Genomic DNA, 15,672 nt, shown 5'->3' on the forward strand with positions numbered 1-15,672 from the left:
TTTTGCATATCACTTCACACATGTAATTTTTCTGGTAAACTAAGCGAATTCCAAACTAGTAAAGTCAGTTTAAATTCTATGAACTGAAAAATTAATGCTTCTCTGTATCATCATTTTTTACTTCATTCTACTAGAATACTAGGAAAAAAAAAATATTGAACATGCCATTCTGCAAACAAATAATAATAAAAAATTCTTAAAAAATAATTTTTGCACTCAATTCAAAAGAAACACATTAAAAAAAAGAAGGAAGAAAGCATGTCTCTGGAAAGGCTTAGTGGAGTCACATATTGATTTATTTGTTAAAAAGCAGACTCTAGAACAGCTGGGATTGTGCTACCGTATCTTTTCAAAGTTCTGAAAAGTTATGAAAAATAAAATAATCATAACATGTATGCTACTGTTTTTATTTCTCATATCATTGGCCAGCATAGGCATGATTTATTATTTTCCCAATGATGTGTAGAATCAGTATTTTTCATGCAGTGTTTTTAAAGATTCACAGATCATTTCTGTCTTTTCTAGTTTTATCCCAGGTTTCTTGTTTAATGTTTTCAAGTTACTGAAGACATAGTACCAACGATGATAACCCTTGCTTTTAATCATCTCACTCAAATAATAACATAAATATAATTAAGCAATGATCCCTGATAAAATGGTTCTCCAAACTGGTGTCCAAGGCAGCTTTTCAGCCACTCTGCCCCAGATCTCTAGTGAGGAATGGGGTTTCTGTAACAAAAATGCAGGGCTCAGCACTAGGTGTTGTTAAAACTCATACAACCAGACTGAGCCCATTGATCCAGCCTATCCAGATCCCTCTATAGGGCCTTCATGCCCTCAGGCAGATCAACACTTTCACTGAATTTAGTGTCATCTGCAAACTTAAAGTCTAGATTTCATCCATAGCCTTTCCCTCATCTGGTCATAGAAGGTGATTAGGTTGGTCAAGCAAGACCTGCCTTTCATGAACACTTACTGGCTAGACCTGATTCCCTGATTGTTCCATGCATGCTACATTACTGTAGTCAAGATGATTGAGGGGAGTTTATTCTGCTCCCCCACCCCTAGACTTCCAGCTCAGGGGGCTGAGTAACCTGAGGACAACTGTCCTGACTATTAAAGACAGAAGCAAAGAGGGCATTGAGAACCTCAGCCTTTTCCTTGTCCTCAGTGATAACGTTCCCCACTGCAAGGCAGGAGATTCTCCCTCCTCTTGTTCTTAATTTATTTGTAAAAACATATTTTATCATCTTTAACAACTGTGGCTAGATTAAGTCCTTGTGAGGCTTTTCTCTTTCTAATCTTTCCTCTGCATAGCCTATTGATATCTTTACACTCATATCAAGTTGCCTGACCCTTCTTCCAAAGACCATAAGCTCTCTTTTTTTTTTTTTGTCCCTGAAGTCTCAGCAAAAGCTCCCTGTTTAGCCAGGTCTGCCTTCCTTCTTTCCAGCTCATGTTCCAACACAGGGGGCAGCCTGTTGCCTAGCCCTGAGCCTTTAATAATTCCTTCTTGAGCAACATCCAGCTTTCCTGGACTCCTATGCCCTTCAGGACTGACTCCCAAGGGATTCTCTCAACCAACAATCTAAACAGTCCAGAGTCTGTCCTCCAGAAGTTCAGGGTAGTTTTGTTGACCCCATTCCAGACCTCACCAAGGAAAGAAAACTCAATCATTTCATGGTCATTATGACCAAGACAACTTCCAATCACTCTGACCATTCCTTCTCTGTTCATAAACAGCAGCAGACCTAATGAGATGCTTACCCTGGTATGCTCTCTTATCAGCTATGTCAGGAAGTTATCTTTCACACGCTCCAGGAATCTCCTAGACTGCCTCCTCTCAGTTGTACCAGCACATGTCAGGTAAGCTGAAGTTCCTGCCAGAAGAACCAGGGCTACTGACCAAGTGAACTCAGCCAGCTGCCTATATATAAACACTTTGTTTCTTCATCCTGGTTGAGCAGTCTACAACAGACTTTCAACAGGACCTTAGCTTCACTGGCCTTTCCCCTGATCCTCTCCAGTAACAACTCAATGTTATCATTGCCAGTATTGAGCTCCATAGAGTCAAAAAATTCTCCCTAACACAGAACCACCCCACCACCTATCCTTCATTGTCTATTCCTCCTAAAGTGCTAGACATCATCGTTCAGACTGATTTAATAGAGTCATCAAGAAAAGAATCAGTCTCATATCAGTAGGAATCCTTTCACTTTATTCTTTCATTACCTTGGTTGTGGTAATTTTATGTATGGTTTATTCAAATGTCCCATAGGATCAGATGCTTGACCCACCCAACTGCTAGTCGTTTCTGCAATGAAAAGATCCAAAAATGTCGGAGATTTTAATTAATTCTGACACAAATGTGACTTGAAGTTATTCAATTTGGCTTCAAAAGGTGATTGTTCAAACAAGTTATTTCCTTTTTCTTACTGGCTTTGAAGTGCTTCTTATGACATTTTTGTGTCTAAAAGCAAAAGACAGAGATGCATAAAAGTGTGTTTGCTTAAGTCAGTGTTTAAAGATTGGACTTCTTTTCTTAACATGGGAAAGTGATGTCTTCCTACCAATTGCAGCACAGTTTAAAGAGAGAAAAAAGGAAAACTAGTAATGGATATAGTATCAGTGAAGTGGAAAAAGACTTCTGCTCCATCACACAGCTACTCAGACAAGAAAAAAAAATCTTATTCAACTCTACTAACATTTTACATTTTAAAATGTGGATATGCAATTGATAAAAACAATGATGTTCCCTAATAAATACAATTGCTTCCAAATAAAAGCTGAAAGTACAATGTTAAGTTTCATTTCAAAATGCAGATTAGCCAGTTCAGTATACAGTAACATCCCATATTAACTGAGCACAAAAAGCAGATCAACAGACACAAACAAAATACATTATAAAACTACAATTACACAAATTGGGAAACCTGTACTTTTGAACAGCTATTCCTGCTTTGTTTCTCTGTGTAAAAGAAAGATATGATTCCATCACATAATGCATAATTAAGAATTACTCTATTATCAGTCAAGATATCTCTAATTACCAAATGTTAATCATATTTGGGAAATGAAAACATGATAGCTCCATTAGTGGGAATAATGAACAAGGGAAAGATAGCTAAATGTCAGCGGAAAAGTGCATCAATATTCAGCAATGCTTCAATAAGCATTCACTGTGAGAGAAATGTACCTCCTTCTCTCTCTGTCAAAAGGCTGAACCTTACATTCACAGTTATTCAGGAATACAGCTCGTTCCTTAATTGGTTTAGACTTTAATTCAGACTTCAAAGTAACAGAAGCTTTTTTTCTGTAATGTATTTGTAACAATTTGGACTCACTGAATTCATGAAATCTAAAGAACATGGCCTCTCTGCTGTTTGGATCCAATTTCTCCTCTAATCTAATAAATATATTTTTAAAAGCATCAGCAAGATCCCTCTCTACAGCATAATTAGGCAGGAGATGATTCTCAGTAACTTCCACACCTGGTGTTAATCCTTTTTATTAAATACTCAAGTGATGCAGGAGGTCTCAGAGTCTGTATTCAGAATTTAGATAATTTGTTATGAATTGCGAGAACAAGAAATAATACTTACTTTTATTTGGCTTCTTAGTGATTCATGAAGGAGAAAACCTACTCGCACAACAGCTTCCTTCACATCAGTAATAATACAAATTTGTTGTGATAAGCTGTCTGCAACCAAGAAAAAAAAAAACATTTATTTTCATGCAAAAAATAAATTACTTATCCGTTAAACATTACCTTCAATACATATACTGCTGTCTCCTGGTAGAATTTTTTCATCAGCTGTACATTTAATTTTAAGACCTCTTTCAAGGTACAATTAACATAAACACACAATTAATATATATCTGAAACTTAAAACTCATTTTACATTTTGTGATTTTTTTTTTACCATTTTAAAATACCATATTTAAATAATGGGTACCTGTGAAAGGGTATTTGCTCAGATCCACATTACTGCCATTAGATGACCACCAAGAAAATAATTTTTTGAAATATTTATGCTGCTTTTCAATTCAGTGCCACTGAATGGAGTATTACCACCTTTGTCAAGAAGTTGCTATTAGAAAATAAACAAAAAAAATCCAGTAGACACCAAGCAGAATAAATCTTTGTCTGAGGTAGTCATTTTGTAATTAGCTAAAAAATTTAATAACTGTGATTGAAAACTAATTATATTTAAAGCAGGTTTCAGTAAGACTTCAGGGACAAACAAATACTGAATATCTCCACAAAATTAACTAGTAGTGAAAGATGTAAAAGAAATTATGAAACTACAGCCATACAAACAAGCCTCCTTAAAATTCAATCAAATACATTTAAGATTATTTAAGCAAAACTCTCACATCTTATTGTAAATTCAAAGACCTTAAAAAAAAAAAAATAAAAAAAAAAAATAAACAGACACATAGGCCTAAAAATTAACTTTAAAATGTAAGCGAAGTAAGCATTATTGGAAAATGCTTTGTGCTTTTTAAATGATTACCGTGAGCAGAAACAGTGAGTTAACCACTGAGGATCTCAAAAGATAACTAGAATGATTCTGTGAATCATGGACACTTATTGTGGCCAATATTTATAAAATATTTACAAAAATAATGGTAGCAATTCTCATGTATTATGTAAGCAAGAATGGGGCAGGAAGGAAAAACAGAAAAAAGTATAAAAATCTGTGTATAAACCACCACAACCAGATGAAAGTGAGAAAACAAAAATGCATGATCAGCTCTCACAGGTAAGGAGATCACAGGATGTCACAACTGTGGGAGAAAGCTTTCCACAGATTCAGTGGGCAAAAAAAATACACTGAAGATAAATCAGAGTTGGCTTCTATTTAATACAGAATAACTGTATAGTCTAAAATATGGGCCAGCAGGAAAACCACACTGAATTAATTTCTTATCAGTAGAAAGCAACAAGTAGGTAGACTGAAATCAAAGAGCAAGAGCCACCTGAATTTAGTACTGGACATGGAATACAGATAAAAGATGGATGTACATAACAAAACAGAGCGGCATTTCAGATTTCTGAAACTCAATTCTTTGGAACTGATTTAATAAAGAAAGTAAGATTGGAGCTACTACAAAAATCCACATGTGGAAGAAGGCTGTGGAATCCAGAAAGGCACCACAACTTAAGGCTGACAGTCCTTTTATAAAAGAAGTCAGCTATCAACAAGGAGTGTCAAACGTATCCAGCAAGAGGCTGCTGAATGCCTGCAACTATAAAAGCGCATCTCACTCCCATCCCCCCTAAATCTCTAACTTCCTGTAACATACATTAGAAAGAAGATGAGCACAAAAAGGGCAAGAAAGAGCAGCAGCTTGAATTTAATAAAGAAGGAAACACAATGAAGGATGAAAACATTTTTTATTTTTAAATTGAAGGAGAAATGCAATGCTGGAGTATGAAAAAATGAAAGCAATGAAAATGTACACATTAAAAAAATACTGAATGCTTTTAAAAGATCAAGAGGAACATGAAAGAAGTCTGGGAAATCTTTTTTTTGTTTACAAAAATCAAGCTAGCAAAGCAGCGGTTCTCTAGCTGAAGTTTAAAAGTCACTTTCAATTTAAACATCAACACTATCAAGTAGTCAAAAAAAATTCTGTACGACAACTTAAATGGCCTGCACCTTTGCTGCATTATGGGGAAAAAGGCTGAGCACAGTCTTTCCCTTCAAGACCACCTGTGTGCCAGCTCTGATAAGCTGATCCATCTAGCTGTTGCACAGCATTACCACAGTGAGCCCAGGAAGGCAGCAGGAGCACTGGCTACAGCTCCCTCTGACTTCAGGAAGTCTGCTGGCTGAGGACAAACTAACTACATGCCATTTCACTGCTGGTTTTTAGAAGTCCGTCTAGGTGAATCTAATTATTTTGTTCTGGAGAGCTATGTTAAAGCCATGCCATCCATAATATTAACATTCAGCTAACAAAATTTTGCATCTCATCAGACTGGAAGGGACCACAGTTAATCTCCATTACAAACTTCTGCTGAAAGCCTGTGAGGACAGTCACTTAACCCCATGGATCTTGAAATCCTCTGAGGACAGAGCCTGCACAACCTCTCCAGGGAACCTACTGACTCCTTCACTGTCTTCATGTTCCTTTTATTGAATTGGAACTCCCTTGTTCTAATTTTTTTTTCCTTTTACCTCTCGTCTACATACTGAAACTTCATCTTCCCAATCTCACCCCTCACTGTTATATTACCTATCAAAACGTCCATTACTTTGGCTTCTTCTTCCTCTATTATTTTAAACTTATTGCCCTGGAAACCTTCTCTTCCCAACACCTGTCTCCCATTGTCCCCTAACTTCTTCCCAGCTGTACCTGATTATGGAGTAATCCTCCCAACACTACCACACATTCAATATATATCTGGAGCATATTATGGCATAAAGTTAAAAATAGTTAAACTCTTTCACACTGCCAAATTCTGATCAGTTAAACATTATATGTATCTGGGAGGAAAGTAGGAGGCTTTTTTTTTTTTTTTTTTCATTAAAGATAAATCTGATACAGGATTTCAGAATTTATTCTGTTTAAACTGCTTCCTCTCTACAGTAGACTCCTTCATGTTGCATCAGGCAACAAAGCAAAGATTCCCCAGTGGGATTTTACCTTCTCTACTTCAGGCAACCCTGGTGCAAACACACAGATCACCTTGTACAGGCAATAAGGAAGCATTCTTAGGAAGCAATTTATCTGGCACGCTTCAGTTGTTCCCTTTCAAATGAGATTAGCTGCTCCCAAGACAACACTGACTAGATCACCACCAGCTGTAATAGTAGGTACTAGATACTAGCTTAAGATATTAATACTTGATGTCAAAAACACATACATTCTGTTACAGGAGTCCCAACTTCACAAACTTTTCACTTATTATTTTCTTCCTGCAGACTTTGGGTAGTTACCTCCCACTTCATTATCCTTTATACTGAGCACCTCTTATACATGTTCTTTCCCCCATTACTGGTACACATTAATTTCTTCCATAAACAGCTCTATTTTTGTAATTTTATTAGACAAAGCATTCCTGATGAAATTAAAGATTTCCTCACATTAGCTTCTAGTGACATAATATTGAAATATTACAAATTAACCTGTACAGATTTGTAAAGGAATTCAATTTGGTGGTCATCATTTTAGGAACATTGTTATTCCCCGGCAACAACTGTTTGTTCATTTCCCACATTCAACCAAAGTTCGTGACAGTAAAATAAAGAACTGATATGCAGACAACTGTAATTATATACTGACATTAAATATTTAAATTTTATACTCAATACACTAATACATAATGCAATTATAGGCACATATATAGAAAATTCCCCTTTCCTAACAGCCCTGAAAAAATGCCATTAACAGGCTATGCATTAATTAGGAATTTTGCTTGTATTACCTAAACATTTGGCTGAAATACAGGCCTCTTGGTGGATTTCCCATCCCTGGGGGTGTCCAGGCTGGATGAGGCTCTGGGCATCCTGATGTAGGGCCTGATACAGTGTTTGGCAGCCCAGTTCAAAGCAGAGGGTTGGAGCTCAATGACCTTAAAGGATCCATTCAACCTAAGCTATCTATGATTACTCCAGTACGAGTGCAGATAGATTCCACCAGGCTCATTTTTGAAGTGCCACAAAAAGATCACTGTAACCCATTTTTGCTGAGAGCAAAGCAATAAACAACATAACTTGAAAAAGAGTTCTCTAAAATCTTCAGAAAATAGTAAGAGAATTTCAGCTAGGAAATGTAAACATTTTAACTTTTGGAAATTAAAATGGAGAAAATATGCCTCAGCTTAAATGTATAATTTAATTTTAAAGACAAAATTCTCTTAAACCAGAAATAAGCTAGATTAAATATGAAATCTAATCCTAAATTATTCTATGCCTTGTTTTGTCTGTCGAAAATACTAGATAAAATACTGTTTTAGGTCACATTATTATTCAGAAACAACTGTTACAGTCTTTTCCTGAAATCTCACTCAAAATTATAAATTAAAAGGTACATATGTTTAAGGAATTACCTTAGTTTCATAATGTATTAAGTCTACTCTAACAAATTATTGAGTTTACTCTAGAAAGCATGCCACAAACAAAGAGTAATTATAACACCACTGTTCGAATACAGATCATAAATATCATATTCTACTGATTTAACAGCACAAGAATAAAAATGCATCTGAATGGCATATAGATTTCAGCCTAGAGACAACTTTTTTCTTCTAATTGCACATATTTGTATAATACATATGCTTCTTTTTGTAAGCATATTTACATATCATTCCTATTCTTGGTCTGTCATTATAATTCCCATTGCTTTGCAATGTTCCCTGGTCACCAAATAGTTTCAAATTTTTAAGTGATTTCAAAATAAGAAACCAGTTTATCAAAACTTAATTTTCACTTTCTGAAAATGGCTTGACAGCTCTGGATGTTCTCCCTGGCATCTCCAGTCTGTCATAACAGATTTGTATCTACCACTTCAGTATTGCCAATTATCTAGTTCATTCACGTTTATCATGGGTTGAAACAGTTTGTACAACACAGATAACCAAAAATATCTAATTTTTGTTTACCCATTCCACATTTCTTTGTTAGCCACAAAAAACAAAAACAAACTCGATACCGCACCTACCAATGCTAACATACAAAAAGGAGAGGAGTATTCAGTGATAGAAGATGAGGAAGAGGGTTATTTTCATCCAGCAATAACTATTTTGAGGAATACCTCTTTACCTACTATTCTATTTCTTTCGTACTGTGAAAAACAGCCACTGTCTCATGGGCATGCAATGTCAGAGGCAGATGTTGGTACCTTGACACTAGAGGTTGAACCTTTCCACCAATATTCCTTTACATCATGTTGCCGTGGGACAGATGGCAGCAGAGGGGCAAACCAAACAAGTGGCATGTGACATGGAAGTGCATATGAAGCAAAGGTACCTCACTGAATTCCTCCATGTACAAAAATGGCACCCAATGACATTCACTAAATCTTGCTGAACGTTTATGGAGATGAAATGGTGGATGTGAGCACAGTGAAATTTTGTCTGCGTGGGCAACATTTTCCTAGCAATGATGCCATCACAGCAGTGTGAAACAGTGAATCACCTTCTCTGGTATGGATTTTTACAAGCACAGTATGCAGGCTCTTGTTCATTGCTGGCAAAAACGCACAGAAAAGGGTGGTGACTATGCTGAAAAATAGTGTTTTGTAGCTGCAAATTTGCACTGTGGAATAACGTTATTGTGCTTTTTATATCTGTTGCATTTTCCACAGAAATAAACAAGAAGCATTACTTGCAGAGTGACTTATTTTTCTTCCGTCTTGCAAAATTTAACTGTGTGTATATCCACGGAAGCAGATACTCATGCAGCCAAATAGGAAGGCAAAGTATACAATCTGCAAGTGCACATCTGTTGAAAAGTCACTACAGAATAAGGGCCCTTAAGAAAAACAAGGAGAGGGAAAAAGTCAAACTCTAAATTACTTTTCAGTTTTACCGAGAAGAAACATTTAAAGTTTACATGTTGGAACTAGAGTTCAAAGATACTTGCCCTGAGGGCAGTAGTCATAATGGAAATATTTTTAGGATGTTTTGTATTACCCTGATCTTAACTGCATTTCTAGGTGAGTCACTCTTATTGTAAGATGATGTTTTCTTACTTGAAGACTATTAAAAGTAGGCATGTGCCACCTTGTCTGTATACTCTACAAGTTCATACCTGCTTAATTAAGAAGAGCACAAAATTGTTAGGACCCTGAGATTTTCATAAAGTGGTTGTTTAAAAGAAACTAGAGGAAATAAGCAAATTGCTAATACATTTTATGAAAACAGTCTCAAAAGATAAATAACAGTCCATTTACATTACTGAAGTATTTCACTTATTACCTTGAATGAAAATGACATATTTACTTATAAATCTATAAAGTACACTGCATGTACGCATGTACATTTTCCTTACTTTTACTTGAGTGAAGTTTAACAAGCTGAAATTTGTTCATTATTACATCTAATTAGGCTAACAGTTTAAAAACTGGCTGTGCTTCTGCAAAACACTTGGGACTTGCTTCTTTTTGTAATACGGCTGACTAAAAAAGCGCTCTCATAATTACAGACACATGATTAATTTCTTTTTTTTTTTTCAGACATTTAATTGCCAGATACTTGTTACCATAATCATTTTTTCTGTATTGGGTTAATTAAATAATTATAATTTAGTATATGGACAAAGAAATGCAGAAATACCTCAAAGGAAAAAAAAAATAGCAAGTAGTAGTTCAAACTAAACCACAAATAACATATTCCTTAGCAAAACTGTCCACAGACACAAACGCAACCTTAATATTCCAGCATAAAAATGTAAACATTGGAAGATCAGTAGAAACTGCATTCTACTCAGTTTGAACCTGGAGCCTGAATCCACCCAAGTGTGCGATACAGGACCACATCCTCATCAAAAACTCAACTCAAAGAACCACCGTCATGTAGTTCACTGTCCCACAGGTAACACCATTCATATCCAAAGTGGTATTCAATATCAGGAACTGGCACCTATACAAACACGGACATCCTAGTAGTACAGCGCTTCTGAGGACTACCAGACCAAACACAAAGGTTCTGCCCACTATGCTCAGCAAGGCTACAGACAAAACAGGAGCCAATTTCAAGCAAAAGCATTTAGCAAGGCAAAAAATAGTAAAGAGAAAATTCCTGCTGTAAATATTTTTCTAGGAAGTTGTTATCATCATCCCTGAGGTTTCCCCTTCCTTAACTCCTGCAACACTGTGAAAGCAAATCTAAACTTTAAGGAACTTAGTTTATTCATACAGACCAGGCAAAATAAAACACTACTGAAGCAAATATATTAAATAGTGCCAGAGTAACAAAATATATCAGTGAAGATCAAGCAAGAGATTAATCTGATTTACCACTGTGTAGGTCTTCATTTCTACTTAAAACCGCATAAATCTTTTATCATAACCAACAGCTGAAAAAGACTTACCACCTATTGTGAAAGTAAAAAATGTGATAACATGATGAAATACACATGTAAAATATATATCTATGAGCAGTATGAAAAAAAACGAGCAGTCATTTACAGCATTCTTGCCCCAATTATAAATGCGTAGGTCCCGCCAAAAGTAACACCTTCTGCTTATTTCTATGGAAACTACAACAGATGAACATGGTTCTACTTGATCCAGTAATGACTGAGTCTCAGTATTCAACAGCAAAGTAAATATGAAAGATACATAGGAAAAGGAGAATGAGATCAAAATTAACACAGAAATATGAGTTTGGTGAGATTTACTTCAAGTTGAAGACTGAACTTTTGCCAAGACATGACCAATATTTTACATGCATTCAGTTGACTTATTACTTGCATCATTTTATGCTGACATGATTGGCTTCAAAAGGCCTGAATAACGAAAAGCACAATTATTGATAAATATTTTCAAATATTGTAATCAAACAATAAATTCAAGCAACTGTACCAGACTCTGATTTCCTTACTAATATTACAATTAGAAATAAATTTATTTTAAATTATCTACTACATAAATTTTTTAAGAATATAGATAATACTTCAAATTTTAAAAGAATCTTTACTATACATGCATGCATAAACTATCTATCATAGTATCCTATGAGTAGAAATTCATTGAGAATTCTCATACAGGTACAGACAAATTAGTATATTGCTAGATAAAATGAACTGGATACTGCTGGTAAAAATAGGGACTCAAGATTTATTTAATACTCCACTACTATTCTAGCTTAGTACTGATAACAAAAACTAACAATTTAACTGAAGTTAAGTCAGTGGAAGAAATCAGATCATTAGTTACAGACAAGCCTAATGACTGGTGGAATGGGATCTACAGTTAGACTAGAAAAAAAGAAGTCTTTTTTAAATATAATTACTTTTGCAATTATCAAACATTGGAGACTTCCCTCTGTTCCACTGAACCATTATTAAAGTACTACTTCCAATCCCCACTCATCAATGAGATAAAAATCATTTATTGATTCTATATCATATTACACCACGAAATTCCTGTTTTCCACATTGATTTGTCCTATTAACCATTTTTTTTTCTTGCAACTCATTTCACTTATGTGACAGGCATCGCAACAGTGTGCAAGCTTTCAAAATTTATAATCAAGCTGAGTTGTTTTATCAAGGAAAGATCAAATAAAATTAAGTGAAAACTACTACACAGTTTTCCAAGAGCACACTGATTCAGAACATTAAAACATGCTTTGATAATCACTAAGTCAAGCCAAGAACTTCTACATTTTATTTGAAAAAAAAAAAAAAAAAAAAATCTCATACTGGCAGAAATAATTCTGATTGGATAATATTTGTAGATATCCAATACCATCTGTAGATATATATATAATATATATATATAAAACAGTGGGACAAATTGCAGAAAAAACATATATTGAAACATTTTCTATTTTAAGTCAGACCACATTCCCATTTTTCAAAGCTTACCATAAGTTAAAAATACTGCTTGGAAAATATTAAGTAATTTATCTAACACAATAAGAGCTGATGATCTGAACAGGCTGGATTCCTGGGCTGAGGCCAGTGGGACGGAACTCAACAAAAACAAGTGCCAGGTCCTGCACTTTGGCCACAACAACCCCAGGCAGTACTATACGCTCAGGGCAGACTGGCTGGAAGACTGTGTGAAAGAAACTGATTTGGGAGTGTTGCTCAATGCTTAGCTAAACGTGAGCCAGCAGTGTGCTCAGGTAGCCAAGAAGGCCAATAGTATCTTGGCTCGTACCAGAAACAGAATTGTGAGCAGGACTAGGGAGGTAACTGTCCTTCTGTACCCAGCTCTTGTGAGGTTGCATCTCAAGTACTGTGCTCAATTTTGGGCCACTCACTACAAGAAAGACATCAAGGCCCTGGAGTGTGTCCAGAGAAGAGCAATGATGCTAGTGAGAGGTCTAAAGCACTAGTCCAATGAAGAGCAGCTGAGGGAACTGGGATTGTTTATTATGCTGGAGGCTCAGGGGAGACCATACTGCTCTCAACAATGACCTGAGAGGAGGTTATAGCGAGGGGGGAATTGGCCTCTTCTCCTGTATAACTAGCAATAGGACAAGAGATAATGGCCTTATGTTGCTCCAAGGGAGGTTCAGGTTGGATATTAGAAAAAACTTACTCTCTAGAAGAGTGGTCTTGTGCTGGAATGGGCTGTGCAGGGAAGTTGTTGAATCACTGCCCAGGGAGGTGTTCAAGAAATGTTCAGATGTACTAAGGGACATGATCTAGTGGGGAAATATTGGTGGTAGGCAGACAGCTGGATTGGATAGAGCTCTCTCTTGGAGGTCTTTTCCAAACTTGGTGATTGTATGATTCTATAAAAATGGCATTTAAAAGTTCTGGATTCCAGGAGAAGCATATTAACAGCCCCCTAGCTTTGTAATTAAAAATCTGAGAATCCTAAAAATTCCCAGGCATTCCAACATTTATCAACATTGCCTGTTGTCTTTTTGCTGAATACAGAGGAAGAGTCTGGCTCCATCTTCTTTACTTCACCTCCATTAGGTATTTATACACAGATATGATTCCCTGAGTCTTCTCCAGGCTGAACAGTTCAGATGCTCTCAGCTTCTCCTTATGAAATATGCTCAACTATCTTCATTGCCTTCATAGCCATGTTCCAGTAGGTTCATGTATGTCCTGCACTGAGGGGCTCAAAACTGTGGCACTTCACGTGTCTTACCAGGGCTGAGTATACAGAGGAAAAACCAACTCCTTCAACTTGCTGGAAGTGTTCTACCCAAATGCAGCCCAGGGGGCTGTCAGACCTTCCTTGCTGAAAGGGTGCTTTGCTGGCTCATGTTCAATTGGTTTTTCAGCAAGGAACTACAGGTCATTTTCTGCAAAGCTGCTTTCCAGCAGGTCAAGCTCTAAGACTGTACTGTTGTGCTTCTCTTGTTTGCGAGTTTGCATTACTGAATTTCATTAAGTTGCTGTTCACCAAATTCTCCAGCCTGTCAATATCGTTCTGAAATGGCAGCACAATTGTCTGGTTTATTAATCACTCCTTTTGATTTTATACCATCTGCAGTTTTCCTGATGGTGTTCTCTATAGTATCATCTGGATAATTACTGAAGTTAACTAGTATTGACCCCTGAGGTAGAACATTGTAGTGTTCTACCTGTAAGAAAGGTCCACTAGCCAGACCTCACTCTTTGATCCCAGCAGTTCGTACAGTTATCAGTCCTCTACATTGCCTAGTTTTCTAATTTATACTTGATCCGTTTTTTAATGAAGATGCTATGGGGCACTGTATCAAAAGCCTTCCTGAAATCAAAATAAGCAATAGCCACTGCCCTCCTCTCAGCCACAAAATTAATCTTCTACAGCAAAATGACCATCACCATGGTCAGCTATAATTTTCCCTTTGAAAACTCATGATGACTACTCCCAGTCACATTCTCAGCTTTAATATGCTTAGAAATCTTAGATTTGAAAGCTAGAGGAGCCTGGTACCCCTAGGAATCTTACTCAAAACAATATATTCAAGACTTCTAAGCTACCAGCTGTGGAGAGAAGAGCCAAGTCCTTGCCAAAAACAGAACTTTGAGGCTTCCAGGATTCTATCTCCATGATGTGTTCCTCAAAAATTCAGTACCTTACTTTCAGCGACGCATATATTAAAATTCAAGGAGGTATAGAGAAGCAGTGTGCAGAATGGCTGATACCACAGAAACATCTGAGTTATGTTTAAGCTTTATAGCTTGTTTGCACTGGCAGAGCTGTGCTCAGCATGTACTGCTTTACTTAAGCCGGTAGCTAAACTTACATCAGTTATTTTAACAATACTCAATCCATCAAAGTTACTCACCATACTCCTTTCTCTGGAGAAATATTTTTAACCTGAAGTCCCCTTTTCTTTATTAGTTTTTGGGTATTTATTCTTCAGTTCACAACAAAAAGTCAAGTAAGAGTCACCTGAATCAGCGTCTCTCAGTTTAAAATAACCACTGTGTTCACTGTGAAGTACTTACAACTTCATCCTTTCTAGAGTGTGTTAAACCTAGATTTTAGGCTGCTATTAAACCACTGTATCAGCACAGGAAAAGGTTAAAATCCAGTCAAAGTGTGTATATAGACATGTACGTCTGCATATATATACACACATACACACTTTTAAAAAATACATATTTATTGTAAGTGAATACGTACATGATGTATCTACAATAGAAATATATTTTTATATATTTTTATTGTATATATAATATAACTATATCCACTTGCTGGAATATCTCAAGATCATATAGTTGCTATGAGAAAACAGTAAAAAAATCCCAAAGAGTTAACAGATGTTTTAGTCTACTACTTAGAATGATGGAACATATTCAGAATTGAACTAGAATTAGAAAACAGATATTTGTTTAATGCTTATAAAGTCTTTCAAAATTAATCTTATTTGCTATGTACGCAGCTTTTTAATAAGATTCTCTGTTCTAAGAGTAGTAAATAATAAAGGTCAAAAATGCATAATTTAAAATATCCCTGAAAACTAGGTAAAACAAGTTGCCTAAGCACATTTTACTCATCTTAAAACTTTTCTTAAAGACATTTAAAACAACAGTG

The 15,672-nt window shown here is 35.9% G+C and overlaps 1 protein-coding gene across 3 annotated transcripts in view; it reads right to left on the minus strand.

Moving 5' to 3' along the window:
• The window catches only part of CRPPA (CDP-L-ribitol pyrophosphorylase A), a 108,956-nt gene that overhangs the window by 50,852 nt on the left and 42,432 nt on the right, over positions 1–15,672 (minus strand). For all 3 annotated transcript variants that reach the window (XM_048951039.1, XM_048951038.1, XM_048951040.1), the window contains one exon: positions 3,603–3,700. In XM_048951039.1, the coding sequence (XP_048806996.1) occupies positions 3,603–3,700 (98 nt within the window). The remainder of the gene's footprint in view (positions 1–3,602; positions 3,701–15,672) is intronic.

The sequence above is a fragment of the Lagopus muta genome, chromosome 7, assembly GCF_023343835.1.
Source record: "Lagopus muta isolate bLagMut1 chromosome 7, bLagMut1 primary, whole genome shotgun sequence".
Taxonomy (NCBI): domain Eukaryota; kingdom Metazoa; phylum Chordata; class Aves; order Galliformes; family Phasianidae; genus Lagopus; species Lagopus muta.